Source organism: Phoenix dactylifera, unplaced genomic scaffold (genome assembly GCF_009389715.1).
Source record: "Phoenix dactylifera cultivar Barhee BC4 unplaced genomic scaffold, palm_55x_up_171113_PBpolish2nd_filt_p 000233F, whole genome shotgun sequence".
NCBI classification, from domain to species: domain Eukaryota; kingdom Viridiplantae; phylum Streptophyta; class Magnoliopsida; order Arecales; family Arecaceae; genus Phoenix; species Phoenix dactylifera.
The window spans coordinates 332,756-355,230 of NW_024067734.1; the positions used below are offsets into that span (position 1 = coordinate 332,756).

At 36.8% G+C, this 22,475-nt stretch overlaps 1 protein-coding gene across 3 annotated transcripts; it reads left to right on the plus strand.

The window, feature by feature from the left end:
- The first annotated feature begins 3,081 nt into the window (after nt 1-3,081).
- On the plus strand, nt 3,082-20,734 carry LOC103718551 (cysteine synthase-like). Of its 3 annotated transcripts, none has more exons than XM_039117463.1 (11): nt 3,082-3,133; nt 3,876-3,925; nt 4,043-4,152; nt 4,233-4,290; nt 4,642-4,905; nt 4,978-5,115; nt 5,277-5,328; nt 18,048-18,127; nt 18,348-18,407; nt 18,577-18,657; nt 20,367-20,734. In XM_039117463.1, exons 2-11 carry the CDS (start codon nt 3,881-3,883, stop codon nt 20,457-20,459), a joined length of 981 nt encoding a protein of 326 aa, XP_038973391.1. In that variant the 5' UTR covers nt 3,082-3,133; nt 3,876-3,880; the 3' UTR covers nt 20,460-20,734. The 3 variants fall into 3 exon arrangements, with proteins under 3 accessions (XP_038973391.1, XP_038973389.1, XP_038973390.1); XM_039117461.1 differs by lacking the exon at nt 3,082-3,133 and adding an exon at nt 3,141-3,281; XM_039117462.1 differs by lacking the exon at nt 3,082-3,133 and adding an exon at nt 3,292-3,369.
- The last annotated feature ends 1,741 nt before the right edge of the window (nt 20,735-22,475 follow it).

A 22,475-nucleotide genomic window follows, 5' to 3' on the forward strand; every position in this document is an offset into this window, starting at 1 on the left:
GCTGTTTTCTGGGACAGCTTCAAGGGTCGACCCCAGGACAGCAGAGGTCGACCCCAGGACTGCAGGGGTCGACCTCAAGACAGCAGGGGTCGACCCCAAGACTGCAAGAGTCAACCCGAGCACTGTTTTCACGGGATTTTCAGGCATGAAGTAGGCCAAGTCAAAGTTTTTCAAGTCTCAAAGGGTCTAAGTCATTTTTGGGCTAGATTTAGGCTCAAAGGGGGAGAGCATGTAAGTCATGGACTTGGGTTGAGTGCTTTCTAATGTGACTTAGGGGCAGATTGAGTTGGTGTATGATTAGACTAAAATTGGGTGCCTATATAAAGGTTTGATGTAATCAGTTTTAAGGTTATCACTTGGATTATTGCTTGAGCAATAAAGGAGCCGCCAGAAAACTTTCTCCCACGTTCTCTCTTCTCTTCCTCTTCTTCTCCATGAAAATCCTAGTTTGTGATTGTGATTCTCCATCTCTTCTTCCTTCTTTCCCCACGTGGCCTGACGCCCTAGGGGATGCCCTAAGTTAGCGGATATCAGGGATCCACATGCTTTTGCACAGCGCCAACAATGGTAGGGAAATTTTTTGTATGTATCAAAAAGTGCCATCTTATAACATTACTCCAAAGAAGAATAAGTGAATCAATGTTACTTACGCTAGTCTTTATTATGCTACAAGTGTCATGCACGTTTGAATGAATGAAAGCAGATTAACTGGATATATGGCTCTAGGATTTCTACTTAATTTATTAGATTGGGGGAACAGGAAAGGACTTTTACTTCGGCCCTATTTGGGGGAGCTGTTAGCAGTAGAGCTTTTGGAAGTAGAGCTGTTGGAAGTAGAGCTGTCTGAAGTAGAGCTTTTATAAAAAGCTGTTTGCTGTTTAGTAACTAAATTTTTAAAGTATTGTAGCACTTTAACATGTGTTTGGTAAACAAACTGAGAAAATACTTCTGTATGACAAAAAGATCATAAAGAAGATTACTAGTATTATACAACAAAGCATAATAAAATATAAGATATATTAATATATAAATATATAATATTAATGTAATGTAATATAATATAGTACTACAACATTGTATACTATAGGATAATAATTTAATATAATATTAAATTATTTAACATAACATATCAATGTATTATGATATAATGTAATATAATATTATATTTATAGTATAATACACTAATAAATATATAAAATATTATAATTATTAGTGTAAAATTATTTTTCACCCTTCTGATGACCATTTATCTCTCTAACAAATTTTCTAGCTAGATGATAAAATTGGTTAAATAATTACTAATATTTATTTTTATTTATTTACTTATTTATTTATTATTTTATGTCATTGAAATATATTTATTTATTATCTTATTTATTTATTTATTTATTCGTTCATTTATATACATATTTATTTATGCATTTATTTATTATATTATTTATTTATTTCTCATCATAGAGGACAGATTATTTACGACTCATTCATCATTTTCCATTTTAATTTATTTATTATTATTATTTCATTTCATTTAAATACATTTATTATCTTAATTTTCTATTTATTTAATTATATATTTATTATTATTATTATTATTTTCTTTCTTTTTTTTTTCTCCTCTTCTCCCTTCTTCCTTTCTCGAGCCTCTCCTCTTCTTCTCTTTATTTTATTTATTTATTTATTTTATCTCTCCTTCCCTCTTTCTTTTCCCATAAGGGGAGATCGGGCTCGGGAGGACCGGGCAGCAGCAGGCGGCGACCCCTCGGCCGCGCCTGTGGCCGACGCCCACAGCCAGGCTTGTGGCTTCACGGCGGTTGTGTGGGATCCGGCCATTTTCTTCCTTTCTTCTCCGAAGCTCACTTGTTCCGAGAACCCCCTCCTCCATGTTTCCTCCTTGCCCTCGGATCGGGATGTCACCAGATCTGGGCACTCCAGTGGCCTGATGTTCGCCGCCGTCTTCGCTCATGCTAGATTCTACCTCCGGTATCCTCCGTCGGCGCCTCTCCTCGTCGGACTTCGGCGTTGAGAAGAAGAAGGAGAGAGGGAGAGAGAGAGAGGATGGTGAGAGAGGAAGAGGCGATGGGATGGAGGATTCTGGGAGGAAAAGAAACTTTTAAATAGGGGTATTTTGGTCAAAAAAATAACTTTCCGATAAAGCTGTAAACAACGTTTTCGGAAAGCTCCAAAATGGAGCTTTTTCCAAAAAGTTATTTTCAGCTTTCTGGAAAAACTAAAACAGCTTCCTGAAATTTTTTTCAAACACTTTTTTTCTTCCAAAAGTATAGTTAGAGGGTCAGAAAGTACTTTTTGACCATCTAAAAGCTCCTCCAAATGGGGCCTTCTTCATTTACTTTTTCATTCTCTACCTGATTGTTAGGATTCTCACTGCATCTTTCACATGAAAGAATGGTCCTCTTTTTTTTTTTTTCTCGCGACTATTGGATGACATCATGCAAAACCCTCAAATATTTCAAACTTTATTCATTCATCTGAGAAGACCTCAAAAAAACAAATTGTTGCGTGATCCAATTATAGATTCACATAAAGAAAAGATAATTCTTCTTTCATGCCGAAAATACAATCTTGTCCTAATTACTATAGGTCTCTACTAAAGAATCATGTTTCATAAAGATTCATGCAAGAGTATTCCTATCATTGATGAGAGAGAAGAAATTATTCAACGCATGAACACAGCCGAAGCTGATCGCCGGCACCTGGCAAGGAAAAAAATAGAAAACTGCTGATCGCGAAAAGCTAAAGAGTCCGTATTCAACGCACGTCTCTCACGAAAGTCCAAATACAACTTTCCAGAAACCACATGTTTGGACTCTGGAAAACGGAGGGTATCGATAGAATAAATTAGCTCACCAGCTCCTCAAACAGCAAACAGCCTTTTGTCCCTTCTTCGTCTCCTCCGGCAGCATTGATGGTGGGACCCATTCCTATTGCCATAACGTTGTATGAGATGGGACATTAACTCGTGCTTGGTGTTTGAGACGACACAGAATCCGATCCAAGATTTGCCAGTTTTAGTTACGTATCTGTCTGTTCCGTTATGAATAAATAAATGGTAATGTCGCAGGGCAGCCATCACCAAATCCAATGTGAAGCGTCCAAACAAGCCGACTATTTTGACGTGGGTAGAGGAATTGGGCCCCGAATTCTTAGAACTAAAAGGAAACGGACGATTTAATTACTCTTCAGTTTTTTTTTTTGCTTTCGATTCTCTGCCTTCGCCTCCTCCTCTTCTTTTATTACCACTGCTGCTACTTGCTGGATTCTCGGTATCGCTTGATTTCTTTCTTTCCCACTAATATTTCAGCGTCTTTTTCCATTGATTTCACAATCTTTTTTTCGAATTGAAGAATTAAGGTTTGAAGTTCAAAATCTTTTTTGCCATACCGTTTATTTTGGAAATTTTGACGATTTGAGGTATTTTTATTAGTGAAACTTTCTTCCGAAGTAATATTAAGAAATTTTCTTCTCGCGGCCATTCGTTTTCTGATGGCAATTTGAGGTTTTCTCTTTTTTCCTTAAAAAAAAAGCTTTTTAGTCCTTGTCATAGATTCTGTTTCCTCTTTCCTATTTTTTTAAAAAAAATTGTAACGGAATTTCCGGTTATATAATCCTGTTGTGAGAATAGAATTATTGTTTTTCAGGGAAGTTCAGATTTTATAGATCTGTTTAACATATGATATTGTTCTGATTTTTCCATTTAAATAACACCTTTAATTTACAGAAAGGATAGATTTGATTTCATGTGTTATGGTCCCAACAAACAATTATTTCTTCATAATCAAATTCTTTTGTTCTTAATTCTAGATTGCAAGGATAGTTGAATGCTTGCTAAATTTTGTGGCTATTTTTCCTTGTTGCAGTTTCAATGATGGGTGAAGTTGGTCCTACAATAGCCAAGGATGTCACTGAAGTAATCTTTCTAATTTGTTCTTCTTCTTCCCTCATTTGTGTTCTTATTTATGTTCTTGTTCTTCCTAGCTTTTATTCGCATTTAGTTTACCGAATAATTAATGTTTTATTGCACTAGTTGATTGGTAAAACCCCGTTGGTGTATCTCAACGATGTTGCAACTGGCTGCGTAGGCTGCATTGCTGCTAAGTTAGAGATGATGGAACCATGCTCCAGTGTCAAAGACAGGTAATTGCTATTCATGATTTCCTTCATCCCTTTGGCTTGGATGATTTCATATTTTATATGGCAAGTTTTTCGATGGACAGGATTGGATATAGTATGATTGCTGATGCAGAGGAGAGAGGACTTATCTCACCAGGAAAGGTTAGCAATTTGATCAAATTAGTTGGTTGGAATTCAAAGTGCCATTTGATCTTTGTGGATGATCGCTAATTAAATGTTCATCACTAATATGTCTCATAATTCCAGTAACTGTACCTGTAACAGATTCTTAGGTTTGTGACCAGAAGGTCTCAACTAATGCAGAAAGCTTGAGCTATATGCAGAAGCAATGTTCATTTTGTGTTTGGTTTCAAATGATCAAGCTGTATCAGAGTACAGAGTGAATTATGTTCTGAAAAAATTGAAGTGCCTGATGCTGAAAAGAAAGAAACTAGGAAGATAAAAATGATTTATTTGGCTGATGTTCTCCTTTGTGTTGTGCAATGTTTGTAGAGCATCCTGATTGAACCTACTAGCGGTAATACCGGCATAGGGCTGGCCTTCATGGCAGCTGCAAAGGGTTATAGGCTCATACTTACAATGCCAGCCTCCATGAGCCTTGAGAGGAGGACCATTCTTAAAGCTTTCGGTGCCGAATTGGTCCTCACAGATCCAACTTTTGGCATGAAAGGTGCTGTTCAGAAGGCAGAAGAGTTGGCTGCGAAGACACCCAATTCATACATCCTTCAGCAGTTTGAAAATCCTGCTAACCCAAAGGTAATGTAGAGATGATGTTCAAACTTTACCTTTCAAAAGAAGGCATCTATATACTTTACCTTTTGCTTGTAGGTTCATTATGAGAAAACTGGACCAGAGATCTGGAAAGGAACTTGGGGCAAAATTGATGCCCTTGTGTCCGGTATCGGTACAGGGGGTACGATTACTGGAGCAGGAAGATATCTTAAAGAGCAGAATCCTGACATCAAGGTCGGTTCATCAACATTGGGGTGGTCTATGTTACCAAATAATTCTATGCTGCATCTCTTGCAGAAGTATACTTTTGACATGGCGCATTTTTATGTTCTATAATTTTATCATGCACCAATTTCTAATTTCCATTTTATGTTCTATAATGTCCTTTGATTTAGCTGTATGGTGTGGAACCAGCTGAAAGTGCAGTTTTATCTGGAGGAAAACCTGGTGAGTCAGTGCATCTTGGTTTTATTTTGTACTTTTGGCTCCATTAGTTTCTGTTGGAGCATATGAAGAAAATATTAGATCAGTCACTTGCATGTGTACTTTTGCTGCTATTTTTGACATATTGAAAGTATATCATGAAAGAGTAGATGTCCTACAAGCCAATCGCAATATGTATTGTGAAGGATTTTCTTTTGATTTTCCAAATCATGTACATGACATTTAATATAAATAAAGGCATTGTGTTTCATCATATGCTGTTGATTATATTTGTGATGAACCCCTTAGATTAAGGCAATGATTTTGAGGCTATGATGAGATCATACTAGTGAGACCTAAAATCCTAAAACCCTAATCTTAAATATTCCCAGTCATTGGTACATTGAGTCGGGGATCAATGTTTATTGGAAAGACTGGCACATCTTATATATGCTCGATGCAGAGGGTGATTGATCTCACAATCACTTGTGTGGAGACACTAATACAAAGATGTGGGTGCTCATTAGAGAAATGAGTTCACTAAATTGATCTACAAAGAGAAATCTTATGAAGCCTTACTTACATGTCAAAAGATGATTCTCTTAGTGGGAGTTGTGCAACTGATCCTTTGACCTGAGATCATCATAGTATCTTGTGCACATAAATCCATATTTTGGTTTCCACTCATTCATGACAATAAGTTATGTACGAGATCTTCTGGATATGGTGGATTGTGTACGAAGGTTATGAGTAGGTCAACAAGGAATTAATCACTTCTAGTAAGAGAAGATCGCATCCTATTTATTCTAATCATATGATAATTCAGGAAGCCTTTGATTAAAGCACAATGAAAATTAGAAAGAGTTTCTAATGTTCATTATTCGAATTATCATTAGAAGATTGAGAAATATATGAATATGAAATTGAGTTTGACATATATTCATACTTATATACATATTCGGAATGCAGTTTGCTTAAATGATTGAATTGTACGGTAACTTACCACTGAAGGGTATTTTTGGTATTTCCACCAAATTCCATATTTTCCGGATAGACATGACACATTGCTAGACGTCAATCTTGTCTTATAGGTTTGATCGAATTAAAGAGTTTAATTCGATCACCAATTAGAAAGGATTCTAATTATTAAGTTCGGGTTCGCGCAGTTTGGACTTAAATCTATTAGAAGAGTTCTAATCAAATTGGGTCAACTCGCACTCACACCTATTGCTGGCTAAGTATGGAACCCAATGGGTCACACACAAGAAAACTTATTGAGGGTCTAATTGGATTAGATCATGTTTGCAAGATAGACATCCTAGCAGGTGTTGCAAACCCTTAGCTCTTGATTCGAATTGGTTTCGAATTCGATTCTTAATTGATCTAATTTGATTAGATCATGTTCTAATATGGGTTAGCCAAGAGTTGGCACCTAATTGGCTTGGCTTGAGTCTAATTGGATTAGATTTAATAAATCATTCAATCTAGACCGTTAGATCTTGATCTACCGTTGGATGAAGACATAATGGAGAGTTGGTTTAACCCAGTTGGATTGGGTTAGAGGATGGCTATCATAATTGACCATTGGATCTTAATCCCACCATTGGATGAAAACATAATGGGTCAAGTGAATGGCACCTTGCATTGGAGCCCTTGGATCATTATCATGAAAGATCAAGAGGTGAGGCGTGATGGACATGTGATTAGCATGTGATGTTGACTTGGTCAAAATATGGCATCACATGAAAGGACATATCATTTGATACACCTCCTCACTTGATCTGCACATCATCTTATTTGATATGGCCCTTTAGATGATGCCCTTTCATGAGAGGATGTGTGGATGGGATGCATCCCTTGGAGATGCATCCCTACACCTATTATAAATAGGCTAGCACTCCATGGGTTTCATCATTCCAACTCCACCCCACTCCTCTCTTCTTTCTTTCTTACATTAGTTTCTTTCTTTCTAGCATTGCTTCTAGTGTGTCCTAAGCCAAGACAAGGTGGTCTTCTTTAGGACAAAAGAATGAGAAGTGATTTTAGAAGGTTAAAGAAAAATAGAAAGAAAGGAAAGCAAGCCATTAGAGTTCTTTAGAAGAATTCTGCATTAAGGATCAAAGTCTTTGGAGCTTAAGACTTAAATCAAGTTTTCGTGTGGATCAACGTTGGAGGGTGAACACTTGGGCACCTAGTGGAAATTCTGCACATTGGATTAGCGTTAGAGGTATTCTTCTATTTCTGCATTTATATTATATTATTTGATTGCTTCCATTAAAGTGATCTTGGCTTATAAGGGTTTTATGTTAAGAAACTTTATCAAGAAATTTTTAAAATTCCTAGCTTCCGCTGCCCATTATAGCATGCTAGAACCCTTCAGTGGTATCAGAGCCACCCTTAATTGGTTCAATCAGGTGATTATGCATGATGTATGATTGTTAAATTACTATGAGATAGTAATGTCATATGTTTAGAGGAATGCTGAATTATATGATTCATATATGATATGATATATAATAAAATGTCATGATATGATTTTTTTTATAAGAAGATATGTTGAAGCATATTAATTGATCCAATCAATTGGTAATAATTTGTACATGCTATAAGATAGCCATGATGTATATATGCTATGAGATAGTATTATGTTATAAATTTCATGATATGAATTTTCATATGAAGATATGTTAATTGATTTAGTTAATTGGTAATAATTTATACATGCTATGAGATGGCTATGATGCATGATAGTTGGTTATGATTTATATATGCTATGAGATAGATATATAATTTGTTATAGTATATACAAAGACATATGTTCAATATGTTATAATTATAGAATGTGCATGAGACCAGTAAGCCCTCAATAACATTATATTAAGTCATAGTGTTGAAAAACTTTGAGCTGACCCATTCTAGAACAATTAATCTAATTGGTATCTAAGGAAAGCACTAAAAGTGGTTACTTAATTAGGACATTACTCTCTGAGTAAGGGAAGCCTCCCATCTGCTTACCTGGTCAATTGTTTGATTGCCTATTATGGATAAGCTTAATGTTGATAAAACGCTACTGATATCCTTCCTTCATGCCTCGACATTATTATGTCAAGATCCATGCTAGTTTGTTGTACAACCACAAGACTTGCAATGAGGACTGATGTTATACTGTCTTGGTGCATAGAGATGCTTATGGCATATTTTAATATGTTGCTTTGTTGTGCAACCACAAGGGCAATATTATTTGAATATGACTATATGGAAATGAAGGGTTTGACTTAACTAAAACATTATAGTTTGTTGTGCAACCACAAGGCTATAAGTGTTTTAAGAGGATAGGATAAAGTTGAGAATTGCATGAGATGCAATTGGAAAGAGTTTCCTACCTTTGAACTCATAAAGGTTTGTTGTGCAATCACAAGGCTTTTATGATGAATTAGGATCTCAACCCTACTAAGAAAAATTAGATTTTCTCGTTTATCATAGGAGAGGGCTATGATATTCGATAAAATAGTGGGAGTAACAATTAGATAAAGTCCTTGTCTAATTGTATATATGTCATCATGATTGGTTTGTTTATGATAGTTTTGTTCTTTGCTTATGTAGAATTAATTCTGAATTAAATGGCATCTTCACTATCACTAAGAGGCATCTTGGATGCCAATAAGTTGACCGGTCCAAACTATGTAGACTGGTTGAGGAATCTTAAGATTGTACTCACTCAGGAGAAAATTTTCTATATTCTTGAAACCCCTGATCTTGGAGATCTAGGGGATGATGCTACAGAAGAGGAGGTAGGCACACATAAGATGTGGAAGAATGACAGTTTAACTGTCAAGTGTATCATTCTTGCCTCCATGAGCAATGAGCTACAGAGACAACATGAGAACATGGACACTCAATCCATACTTCTTAATTTAAAGGAGTTGTATGGAGAGCAGAGTAGAACTGCTAGATATGAGATATCTAAGCAATTGTTCCGTGCTAGAATGAATGAAGGAATGTCCGTGCAAAACCATTGTCTTATGGTTATAGACTTGATCACCAGATTAAGTCAATTAGGTTTTGTTATGGATAGTGAGCTCAATCAGGATTTGATCCTGCAATCACTACCTGAATCATTCTCTCAGTTTGTTGTGAATTTTCACATGAACAAGCTGAATGTCTCACTGCCTGAGCTGTTAAATATGTTAAAGACAGCTGAAACCCATATCAAAAAGGAAAAGGGTCCGATCCTTCTTGTTGATAGGGGCTCAAGGAAGAAATCAGGCAATAAGGATTTTAAGAAAAGGTTGAACCCTAATAGTAGCAAGATCAAGAAGAAGAAAGGAAAGAAAAACTCCAAACCCAGTACCTGTTTCCACTGCGGCAAGGAAGGCCACTGGAAGAGAAATTGCAAGAGTTTTCTTGCAAGTATGAAGACCGATGCAAGAGTTGCATCGAAAGGTATGTTTATGTTACATGCCAACTTATCATTAAGTTCTTCAAATTCAAATTCATGGGTATTGGATACCAGCTGTGGTTCTCATATTTGCAAATCTTTGAATGGACTACAGAAAATTAGAATTTTGAAGAAAGGTGACTTCGAGCTGTATGGCGCTGGAGGAGAGTCCATCCAGGCTGAAGCTGTTGGAACCTACCATTTGGAGTTGCCTTCGGGAGAGCTCCTGGAATTAGAAGATTGTTATTATATGCCCAAAATTATTAGAAATGTAATTTCCGTTCCTTTGTTGTTAAAGAAAGGATATGAAATTAATATAAAGAGCAATGGTTGCTCAATTTCTTTTTCTAATAAAGTCTATTGCAATGGCATTATGGAAAATGGTCTTCTTGTTCTATTACTTAATGACAATGTCTTTTATATTGATAAAAGCAATAAAAGAAAGAGAAGAAGTAAATAACACCCTTCTTTGGCATTGCCGACTTGGTCACATAAGCGAATCAAGAATCAACAAGTTGTACAAAGAAAAGTTCTTTGATCCTTATGATTATGAATCATTAGGAACTTGTGAATCTTGTCTTATGGGTAAAATGACTAAGTCTCCATTCATTGGACATGGAAAAAGGGCAAGAGAGTTATTAGGACTTGTGCATACAGATGTATGTGATCCTATGACAACTCCTGCTAGAGGTGGATACTTTTATTTCATCACATTTACTGATGATTTATCAAGGTTCGGATATGTGTATCTTATGAAACATAAATCCGAAGCCTTTGATAAATTTAAAGAGTATTAAAGTATGGTTGAAAAACAAACTGAAAAATGTATTAAAATCCTTCGATCTGATCGAGGAGGTGAATACCTTTCTAGTGAGTTTTTAAATCATCTTAAATAAAAGGGCATTCTCTCTGAATGGACACCTCCGTATACGCCACAATTAAATGGTATAGCTGAACGGAGGAATCGTACTCTATTAGATATGGTACGGTCCATGATGTGCTTTACAGATCTTCCTATTTTCTTCTGGGGTTTTGCCCTAGAAACTGCTGCACTTATATTAAATAGGGTACTATCAAAATCTGTATCTAGTACTCCATATGAGATATGGAGAGAAAAGAAGCCTAATCTTAAGTATCTTAAGATATGGGGCTGTAAAGCTTATGTCAAAAGAAATTTTGGACATAAGCTAAGTGCTAGATCAGATAAATGTATTTTTGTAGGTTATCCTAAAGATAGTACAGGATACATCTTCTATTATCCTACCGAACAAAAGGTCTTTGTAGGTAGACATGTCACTTTCTTAGAGCAAGAGTTTATCTTAGAAAAAGGCAAGGATACGAGAATTGAACTTGAAGAAGTTCAAGACCTACAAATGGAAACACAAGATATTCCTCAACCAGATGTACCCATTGATGAAGTACAATCACAACACACATCTCCTCTCCAAAGGTCAGATAGAGTGCGAAATGCACCTAAGAGGTATGGGTTTATCATTGAGAATGATGAAGCCCACATCGTTGAAAATGATGATCCTCTGACCTATTCGGAAGCTATCATGAGTAATGACTCTAACAAATGGTTAGAAGCTATGAAATCCGAAATAGACTCTATGTATACCAACCAAGTATGGACTTTGGTTGATGCACCAGAAGGTGTAAACCCTATAGGTTGCAAATGGGTCTATAAGAAGAAGATTGGAGCAGATGGCCAAGTAGAAACCTACAAGGCTAGATTGGTGGCAAAAGGTTTCAGGCAAAAGCAAGGAATTGACTATGATGAAACTTTTTCACCAGTTGCCATGCTTAAATCTATTCGGATTTTGCTTGCAATAGCTGCATACTATGATTATGAAATTTGGCAGATGGATGTCAAAACCGCCTTCCTTAATGGTTATCTTGAGGAAGAGATTTACATGACACAGCCAGAAGGATTTGTCTCAAGTGGGAGAGCAAATCAAGTATGCAAGCTTAAGAGATCCATTTATGGATTAAAGCAAGCATTGAGGAGTTGGAACATCCGTTTTGATACAATAGTCAAAGAGTTTGGTTTTATCAAAAATGTGGATGAACCATGTGTGTACAAGAAGACTAGTGGGATTGCCGTTGTCTTCTTAATATTGTATGTAGATGACATACTAATCATTGGAAATGATATTCCAATGTTACAATCGGTCAAGACTTGGCTATCAAAAAGCTTTTCCATGAAAGACTTGGGAGAAGCATCCTATATACTTGTTATAAAGATCTATAGGGATAGATCTAAAAGGATGCTAGGCTTGTCCCAGTCTAAGTACATAGATCGTGTGCTGAAAAGATTCAGCATGGAAGGAAGTAAAAGAGGTTACTTACCTATGAGTCATGGCATACGTCTCTCTAAGAAGATGTCTCCTAAGACATCTGAAGAGAGGAATAGAATGAATTCTATTCCCTATGCTTCGGCAGTAGGATCAATTATGTATGCTATGCTATGTACTAGGCCTGATGTTGCTTATGCCTTAGCATAACAAGCAGATTCCAGGAGAGAATCATTGGATAGCTATGAAAAATATTCTTAAGTACTTAAGAAGGACTAAAGATATTTTTCTAGTTTATGGAGGATCTGAGTTGAAACTAGAAGGATTTTCTGATTTTAGTTTTCGATCAGACCCAGATGATAGCAAGTCCACTTCAGGGTACGTCTTTACCCTAAATGGTGGTGCAGTGAGCTGGAAGAGTTCCAAGCAGCAAACTGTAGCTGACTCAACTACTGAGGCAGAATATATCGCTGTAAGTGAAGCCGCTAAGGATGCTATCTGGATGAAGAAGTTCATCTCTGAGTTGGGAGTAGTTCCTGAGATTGCTGGACCAGTTCCAGTTTATTATGACAACACTGGAGCTGTTGCTCAAGCAAAGGAACCAAGGTCTCATCACAAATCCAAGCAATTCTAAGACGCTTCCACTTCGTTCGAGAGATCGTCGAGAGACAAGACATAGTCATTGAACGAGTAGACACAAAGAACAACTTAGCATACCCGTTCACTAAAGCTCTACCACAACAGCAGTTCGATTGCCACCTCGATTGTATGGGGATGAAATATAAGGGTGATTGGCTTTAGTGCAAGTGGGAGATTGAAAGAGTAGATGCCCTACAAGCCAATCGCAATATGTATTGTGAAGGATTTTCTTTTGATTTTCCAAATCATGTACATGACATTTAATATAAATAAAGGCATTGTGTTTCATCATATGCTGTTGATTATATTTGTGATGAACCCCTTAGATTAAGGCAATGATTTTGAGGCTATGATGAGATCATACTAGTGAGACCTAAAATCCTAAAATCCTAATCTTAAATATTTTCAGTCATTGGTACATTGAGTCAGGGATCAATATTTACCGGAAAAACTGGCACATCTTATGTATGCTCGATGCAGAGGGTGATTGATCTCACAATCACTTGTGTGGAGATACTAATATAAAGATGTGGGTGCTCATTAGAGAAATGAGTTCACTAAATTGACCTACAAAGAGAAATCTTATGAAGTCTTACTTACGTGTCAAAAGATGATTCTCTTAGTGGGAGTTGTGCAACTGATCCTTTGACCTGAGATCACCATAGTATCTTGTGCACATAAATCCATATTTTGGTTTCCACTCATTCATGACAATAAGTTATGTATGAGGTCTTCTGGATATGGTGGATTGTGTACGAAGGTTATGAGTAGGTCAACAAGGAATTAATCACTTCTAGTAAGAGAAGATTGCATCCTATTTATTCTAATCATATGATAATTCAGAAAGCCTTTGATCAAAGCACAATGAAAATTAGAAAGAGTTTCTAATGTTTCATTATTCGAATTATCATTAGAAGATTGAGAAATATATGAATATGAAATTGAGTTTGACATATATTCATACTCATATACATATTCGGGATGCAGTTTGTTTAAAGGATTGAATTGCACGGTAACTTGCCACTGAAGGGTATTTTTGGTATTTCCACCAAATTCCATATTTTTCGGGTAGACATGACACATTGCTAGACGTCAATCTTGTCTTATAGGTTTGATTGAATTAAAGAGTTTAATTCGATCACCAATTAGAAAGGATTCTAATTGTTAAGTTCGGGTTCGCGCAGTTTGGACTTAAATCGATTAGAAGAGTTCTAATCAAGTTGGGTCAACTCGCACTCACACCTATTGCTGGCTAAGTATGGAACCCAATGGGTCACACACAAGAAAACTTATTAAGGGTCTAATTGGATTAGATCATGTTTGCAAGATAGACATCCTAGCAGGTGTTGCAAACCCTTAGTTCTTGATTCGAATTGGATTCGAATCCGATTCTTAATTGATCTAATTTGATTAGATCATGTTCTAATATGGGTTAGCCAAGAGTTGGCACCTAATTGACTTGGTTTGAGTCTAATTGGATTAGATTTAATAAATCATTCAATCTAGACCGTTAGATCTTGATCTACCGTTGGATGAAGACATAATGGAGAGTTGGTTTAACCCAATTGGATTGGGTTAGAGGATGGCTATCATAATTGACCATTGGATCTTAATCCCACCATTGGATGAAGATATAATGGGTCAAGTGAATGGCACCTTGCATTGGAGCCCTTGGATCATCATCATGAAAGATCAAGAGGTGAGGCGTGATGGACATGTGATTAGCATGTGATGTTGACTTGGTCAAAATATGGCACCACATGAAAGGACATATCATTTGATACACTTCCTCACTTGATTTGCACCTCCTCTTATTTGATATGGCCCTTTAGATGATGCCTTTTCATGAGAGGATGTGTGGATGGGATGCATCCCTTGGAGATGCATCCCTACACCTATTATAAATAGGCTAGCACTCCATGGGTTTCATCATTCCAACTCCACCCCACTCCTCTCTTCTTTCTTTCTTACATTAGTATCTTTCTTTCTAGCATTGCTTCTAGTGTGTCCTAAGCCAAGACAAGGTGGTCTTCTTTAGGACAAAAGGATTAGAAGTGATTTTAGAAGGTTAAAGAAAAATAGAAAGAAAGGAAAGCAAGCCATTAGAGTTCTTTAGAAGAATTCTGCATTAAGGATCAAAGTCTTTGGAGCTTAAGACTTCAATCAAGTTTTCGTGTGGATCAACGTTGGAGGGTGAACACTTGGGCACCTAGTGAAAATTCTGCACATTGGATTAGCGTTAGAGGTATTCTTCTATTTCTGCATTTATATTATATTATTTGATTGCTTCCATTAAAGTGATCTTGGCTTATAAGGGTTTTATGTTAAGGAACTTTATCAAGAAATTTTTAAAATTCCTAGCTTCCGCTGCCCATTATAGCATGCTAGAACCCTTCATATCATTTGTTCAGGAACCTGGATAATGCATGTGCCCATCACAATGGGTGGATCACATTTGAAAGGCTTGGTTTCTGCGAAAACTTCCCACTTTTACTGTTCTTGGCATAACCCTTTTGTTTTTCATGACTGCATGTTTTTTGTCTGTAACATAATCTTGGAGAAAGTAATAGAAAGGACAAGGTGTGGTTGTTCCTATTATCTTTGCACATTTCACAGTTCCTGAACATATCCTTTTGTGCCATTAGTTTTGCCTCATTTCTAGAATCTTTTCCTTGAAGTCTCGAATAGGTTTATGAAAAGGGCCCATGGGCTTAGAGGGTGTGGTAGACTTTTTTTTATCGTGAATCACTATTGAGCCCCAACGATCCTTGGATGCTCTACTTTAGTTACTTAAAAGAGAAATTGCATGGCAGTAAGCTGATTATCACTTGCTATATCCTGTATCATACCCGAATGTCCATGAGCAGTTATGTCTTTGAAGGCAATGAGCAGGGTACTGCCATGACTATCCGATGGCTCTTGTGCATGCAACTGATTATATCTATGCTCATGCTGATCATTGGTATTTGACAGCTAGCGAAAACTGGGCCTCCCATATAGCAACTTCTGCATCTCCTGTGGTGATTTATTTCACCTGGGACCCCCCACCCCCGGTTTCCCCAAGATTAACTTTCATGGCAGTGTATTGGGTAGTGGTGCAGAAGGAGGAGCTAGGTTCATCATTCACAATCAGGGGGCAGGCACGGTGGTGGCTGGAGGGTGTCATCTCTAGGACACTACTGACCCACTTGCTGTGGTGAGAGGAGCTTGGGAACTTAAGGCCTGGTCTATGCGGTCACAATGCTTAAATCTTTTGAGATTGTTCTTGAGGAAGATTCAAGGACTGTGATCAGGTGGATCTCTGAGCAACCCTCCTCTTCAGATGATTCACAAGCCATGTTGGGAGATTTAGGGAAGCTGACATCCATGCTACAATCAGTCATGGTGGTTTATGTATACAGAGAAGCTAACATAGGAGTAGATTGGATGGCCTCATATGTGGCGAACTAGTTCAGTGATTTGGGACTCAGTGTCGTTGGTGCCTTTCCCATTGAGTGACTTGTACTTTCTGATGCAGTAGTTGTGCCTCTGTAAGGGCAATGTAATTGTGCCTCATTACAGAAGAGATAAAGGAGAGATAAAGGGTTGCTGCCCAGGCTCCAAGAAGCTCTTCTTTTCTTCAAAATATTTCTAAGTACATCATTCTGGATATTCGAAAACCAAACCACACATAAGGCCAATTAGATAAATCCATTCATTTAATATTGCTTTGGTGTCATTGACATAAGAGATGTCATTTATAGTCTATTTGTTTATATATCTGAAAATTTAAGAAATTATCATATAAGAATAGAGATCTTTATGCATGAAGATAATAAATTCAGTTCTTGTGGTCGGACTCTATTATGGATTTCTGATCAACATTTTTCATAGGGCCCTCTTCTCTCTTCCTTCTCTGAGATCTTGTTATGGAAAAAGGAACCGAGAAAGAAGTATCAACAACAACTGGTTTTATTATACGACAGCTCATGATGTTCATACCAACAAATTATTCATCTCTCTAATTGAAGAATGTAACATTGCTGATGTGATCAATGTTAGACTTTTCTACCTTATTTATGTGATTATTTACGTAGTAGATTGTCATTATTTGCAAGCTTTAACTTCAACCTGCAGCTAGGTTAACTAGTTTCAGACTCCGTACCGGTAATATGCTGGTACAATGTCAATGCACTTGGCGTAGGGGTCAGACTGGTCAGTTCAATGTATCGAGACTTAGAACACCCTTTATATTGAGTCTTGGTTCGGTATCAATATGGTATGGTCCGCTTGGTAGGGGACGGTATGCGCCAGAATTGCGAACCTTGCTTGGACCATTAGTTTTCAGCCATGGAAGTTCTAGATCCTAATATTCCCCTGCTTTATTTCACTTATACAAGGATGTTGTTGCTGGGTTGTGGAATGTTTCTGCAGCATTTATTGAAGATGCTGCCCCGAGACTTGAGGAGGACATTGCCACCGAGGGAGGATGGTGCTGCTTGCAAGAGGAGGATGCCACCGGAGAGAGTATTTCATTTATGGGAAAGAGGAAGATTCAGAAGGAAGGTCTAGGATGTCCTCTTCTATTTGTTTTTTTCTTTTTGGAAGGAAGGTCTAGGATGGTTATATGGAGAGGAGAGGGCTGGATGTTTAAAATTAGAGAGGAATAAGGACTAAATTTGGGAAGGAAAGCATATCTGGGGATTCCACTTAGAATGGGATAAACCTTGCCTGTTCAACTGTGGTTGGTTAGGATCCCATTAACAACCATCAAGTAAACCAGTAAATAATTACATAAAAAATATGCAAACTGGAAGCATTTTTTTTTTTTATTTGTCTTAAAGGTTTTTACCTTAATGATGGATAAAACCACTCGGGGCTTATTGGTTATGGCTACAGAAATCTTTCCACATCAATTCAGAAACACGTTTCTTCATGGTTTTGATTTGCTGAGCTAATATATGACTCAAATCACAAAAGGAGATATTTAGCTTGATAGGGGACCTATGTTGGTCTAAAAGTTGTAGCATCAGATGTTTGTCACATGCTTTAGCACTGTTGTCATTTGTGGTTGTTGGCACAATTAGGAGCTCTGAATTGTTCTGGCTGCTGTATTAACATAATAATAGATGATTTGTTGGCAAATTTGCTTCTTATACTTGCTGGTGTTGTGTCTGTGATGCCCCCGTCCTCATTCAGTTTCTTTGTCGTGACAAATGCACATTCATTTTCTTCTGTTTCAAGATGTATAAATAAGAGGAACACATTGTTTTAACATTTCAAAATTGTGATTCTCATAATTTTTTGGTGAATTTTGTTAAGAGTTTATTCCTTTTGACAATTATAACATGAATCTGACAAAATATCTGCCCTTCTGCTTATTAAATGACCAGGTCCACATAAGATCCAAGGTATAGGAGCTGGCTTTATTCCTGGTGTTTTGGATGTCAATCTCATTGATGAAGTTATCCAAGTAAGCTTTAAAGATCAATTAGTTTGAGTTGAATGGAGTTTCCAAACATATTGTGTTCTTTGATAGGTTGGTCAGAATGTCGGGACCTAGTTATAGTTTTTGTTCTTCTGTGCAGTGATCTTTCTGAAACAATAGATGATGTCGTCCATCAACTGTTTCCTGTTATTCTCAAATTTTTAGTGTGAATCACTTAGTTTTCTGTGATGGTGTGATTGTCCAGGTCTCAAGTGCCGAAGCTATTGAAACAGCAAAACTTCTAGCCTTGAAAGAAGGGTTGTTGGTAAGCTTGTCGATCCTTTAATATTTTCTATTGTTGTTTATATTACCTTGGCTTCTCTTTTCAATCCTCTTATTTAGCCACAACAAGGGTTCTGTTATCGATTCTTTTCACCTATTTAACCCTCTATTGATTCTTCTGCTGCTTACAGTAAGAGGTATGCCCATTGCAGGTTGGAATATCATCTGGAGCTGCTGCTGCTGCTGCTATTAGGATTGCACAGAGACCAGAAAATGAGGGAAAGCTCATAGTTGTAAGTTCTTAATTTTCTTATTTCTATAATTTTCTTTTCCTATCCTATCAGTATTCCATTGAGAATTTCATGGTAGAACCTTATTATTAAACAAATAAATTTGTTGTTCTAACTTGGACTATTTGTTCTGTTCTCACTGACTATTAAGCAGAATATATTTGAGAGCTGGCATCATCATTTTGTCTTTCTTAACAACACAAAAAAATTTAGGAGTTTAGGTACTTGAAATGCTGCTTGAAACTTAGCATTATGATGATGCTTGAGTGACCAGTTTATGACCCCCAAATCATTTAAACATAACAATATGTTACCTGGTATTTTGATGCCCTCTATGTATTTAGAATAAAATCTTCTTCGAATCTTGCTGGTGTCACATAATCTGTTCATTTCTTACATAGCTGATCTCTATAACTTGTTCCTGTAGCAACACTGTTACTTAAATACATATTTTTTGTAGTTATAGATATGCCTTACATCATAGACTAATAATCAATCAACTTATTTCTTGATGATGTCCATGCTTAATCATAGGCATGCATATATGAATCCGTAGATCTTGGTATTGTTATCCTAACATTTATTTTTTTTTAAAAAAAATCTTTTTATTTTTTAGATGTATAAAAATTTGCTAGCTTCAGTTCTGCTGTCTTGCTGCGTGCTGTTTATAGGGATGTCAAACAAACTGAGAAGCTTGTCCTTGGCTCGAGGAGAGCTCAAATCAAGCTCCGTTCGAGGCTAGACAAAGCAAGCTTGAACGAACTAAATAGGCTCGAAATTAGTTTCAAGCTGAGCAAAAAATCGACCCTGCTTGATCAGGCTCAGCTTGATATGACTTGAATACATTTAAATTATAATGGATCATTGGATTAAGGTTTTAATTGGTGTATTTTTTATTCCCTATATCAATTATATGTTAATTAAAATCCAAACTAGATCCTAAACCAACCAAGCTTCATTTAATCTTGAGTTGATTGTCGCTTGATCTAGGATTATCAAGATGATCAAATAGGCTTGTGTTTGGCACCATTTGAATAATATGGTAAAAAACTTGAATTTAGCTCAAAATAATGGTAAAAAAAAGAGAAAAGGCATAACAATATTAGGAGCTTTTGTCTTGTTAAGCCCGATTTTGTATCTGAAGATGGGTCATATTCTGACCCCGATGAATCCTCTTGCCCCCTTAATGTCACTTGCTATGACGTGATTCAGCATCCAGTGAATGACAAATCAGGCTTGATCCCAGAGTTCAAGCTCGAAATTAGTTTCAAACCGTGCTTGATCAAGCCCATGCTCAGTTAGGCTCGGCTTGGCTCAATTACAGCGCTAAATGTCTATACAAGATGCAAGAGAGGTAGCAAGTTTGACTCGGTTGTCCAAAACCTGATATATACTGCAGCTTGGGTATTGTGTTAACTGATCACCATTTTGTTCGAAATGCTTTCGATGATCCTATGTTTCAAGTGGAATCTTGCATAAGCGACTGCTGGATCAACCAACATCTCCTTCCATAAATGCAACATTACAACCACAAGTAATTATAGAACATAGGATTGTATTTCTGTTGCTGATGCTTTATTCCAAACTTCATAATTGTTTAGTAATTTTCCATGTTAAAGCCAGCTAATGACATTGCACCAACAACAACAAAAAAAGACAGCTAATGATGTAAAAAAAAGCCAGTTGCTCATCAATATTTTCTGTGGGTGTAGGTTGTTTTCCCAAGTTTTGGCGAGCGATATCTTTCTACGCCCCTCTTCCAGTCGATAAAGAAAGAAGCTGAGAGCATGGTGTTTGAGCCCTGAGGGTGATTTTTGATTGTCATCGCCGCGGAGTTACCATCTCCATAATTTTATGATAATGGTTTTTTGAAGAGGCTCTTGTATGAGTGGTTGTATCAGAATAAAAGTGTGGATGGATTCATGACCAAGTCTCAGACATTGAAAATGGAGGATGTGCTGTTATAACCTTGACTTGTTAGTACATTATACCTTCCTTAGTTGATTGGCTAGAGTATTTTAATTGTCAGTGCATAAAAAGTGCATAAATTTGCAAATAAAGGATAGAGTTAATCTAGTTATTATTTGGCATGTGCAGTGATCCTGGTTAATCTAAGATAGAGTATTTAATAAGTGATTGCAATCTGAGTAATGGTGTTTAATGCTTCCTTTAAATTAAAACTATGAATTTATAAGACAACTAAATCCTGTAAATTTTTTGCCATGAACAGCAGTAGAATCATTACCATCCACAAAAGTGATTCTTTAGAAATTGATTTTTCAATCAAATCTTCTTCCTTGTTTCTCCGACGTGGACATTCCTGGATTTTTTTTTCCAAGAACATTTCTAAACATAAATTACCTTTTTTTCTTCTGTTAATTACTTTCTCTTACATTTGTCATGTCTTTAATCAGAGTGTTGAAATTGCATCTGCCACCTACATCCACTTTAGGTCATTTTGATAAACTGGTCATAAGGCATGTGCATTGCATATGCAGGAGTTTTTAAGAAATATTAGATTATTGATTTGATTAATATTTTATAGAATCATAGGCTATTTCATCTACCATATATACAAACATGTTTTTGACCAAAAGTTTTGATAAACAATAAGATTTTCAATTACGAACTGGTGGACTAAAATTTTTCAAAAGTGTAGCTCAAGCCCAACCCAAAGTTGAACCCAAGGACCAGAGCCCAAAACGGGCCGTATCAAATCATGACTAGCCTGAAATGCTTGGGAAAGAATAAAGGACCCTAAATCCCTAATCCCCAATCTAACTGCAAAACCTTAATCCAAAACCCTATCTCTAAGCACTAACCCCCATCTATTAAGGCTGGAGAGTCGGAGAGGAGGGCGAGGGTCGCTCGTGAGGTCAAGTCCCTTGGCCACTTAAGGTGGTTGGCTGCACTGTGGGCTTAGGGTCTAGGGTCAGGCTCATCATTCTGAGTTGGGCTTGGGTTGGGCATTAGCTTGGGCTCTGCCAATTTTGAGCCGCACCTTGACTCAAAAGTTAATCAAAAGTTTGATTTTGAACCCAAGTCGGTGTGAAGTTGCTCGAAAAGCACCCAATGCCCAAATCAACCTTCCAAGGCTCTTTATCAGCCCCATACATATTTTTCTTTTATTTTCTTTATTTTGTTTCAGAGCTGAACCCTCTACCTTCTATCCTATATCGACCCTATCCCTTTGTTTGTACCACATCCTGGTATCCGAGGATAATTGTACACATGGTAGCTCCGAGACAGTATACAACAAAAAAGGATGTCAAATTAAGGAGGGAAGTCTTGAATCAGTACCTAAGCCAAATATCTAAACATGAAACTCTGATGTCATTTGGTCTTGCTTGAGGAGCAAGCCGAGTAACTAAGAAGCAACTTGAACATGTCACTTAATAGACTAAATAAGATGACCATCAGACTGAGTTACCACCAGAGAGATCGAGAGAAGACTAATGTCGAATTAGAAAGATTGTGCAAAACAACCATTTGAGTAAGTATTTATAGTCTTTGAAGAAATATATATAATTTAGAGACTGCAATACTTTTTTTGGTAATTAAAAAAAAGAAACTGCAATACTTTAATACATAGAAGTGGGTGGTATATTGTATCATACGAACACTACTAACATTAATTTGGATTCCCTTTATGGTCATATCCTTTTCTTAGCTAGGAGAGATTTTAGGTTTGATTGTTGGATAGCTCCTCTCTAAAAATTTAAACCTACATGATTATATTGCCAACGGATCTCTCTCTTTTTTTAAAAAAAACAAAAGATTTCATAACTAAAATTCTATTAAATTGATTTGAATTTCAAAAC

Bases quoted from the DNA above. Each gene is read 5' to 3' on its own strand.
- LOC103718551 (XM_039117463.1), top strand. From the start codon at position 3,881: ATGATGGGTGAAGTTGGTCCTACAATAGCCAAGGATGTCACTGAA. The intron at 4,291-4,641 runs GTTAGCAATTTG...CAATGTTTGTAG, and splicing joins GACTTATCTCACCAGGAAAG to AGCATCCTGATTGAACCTAC. The intron at 5,329-18,047 runs GTGAGTCAGTGC...TTAAATGACCAG, and splicing joins TTTATCTGGAGGAAAACCTG to GTCCACATAAGATCCAAGGT.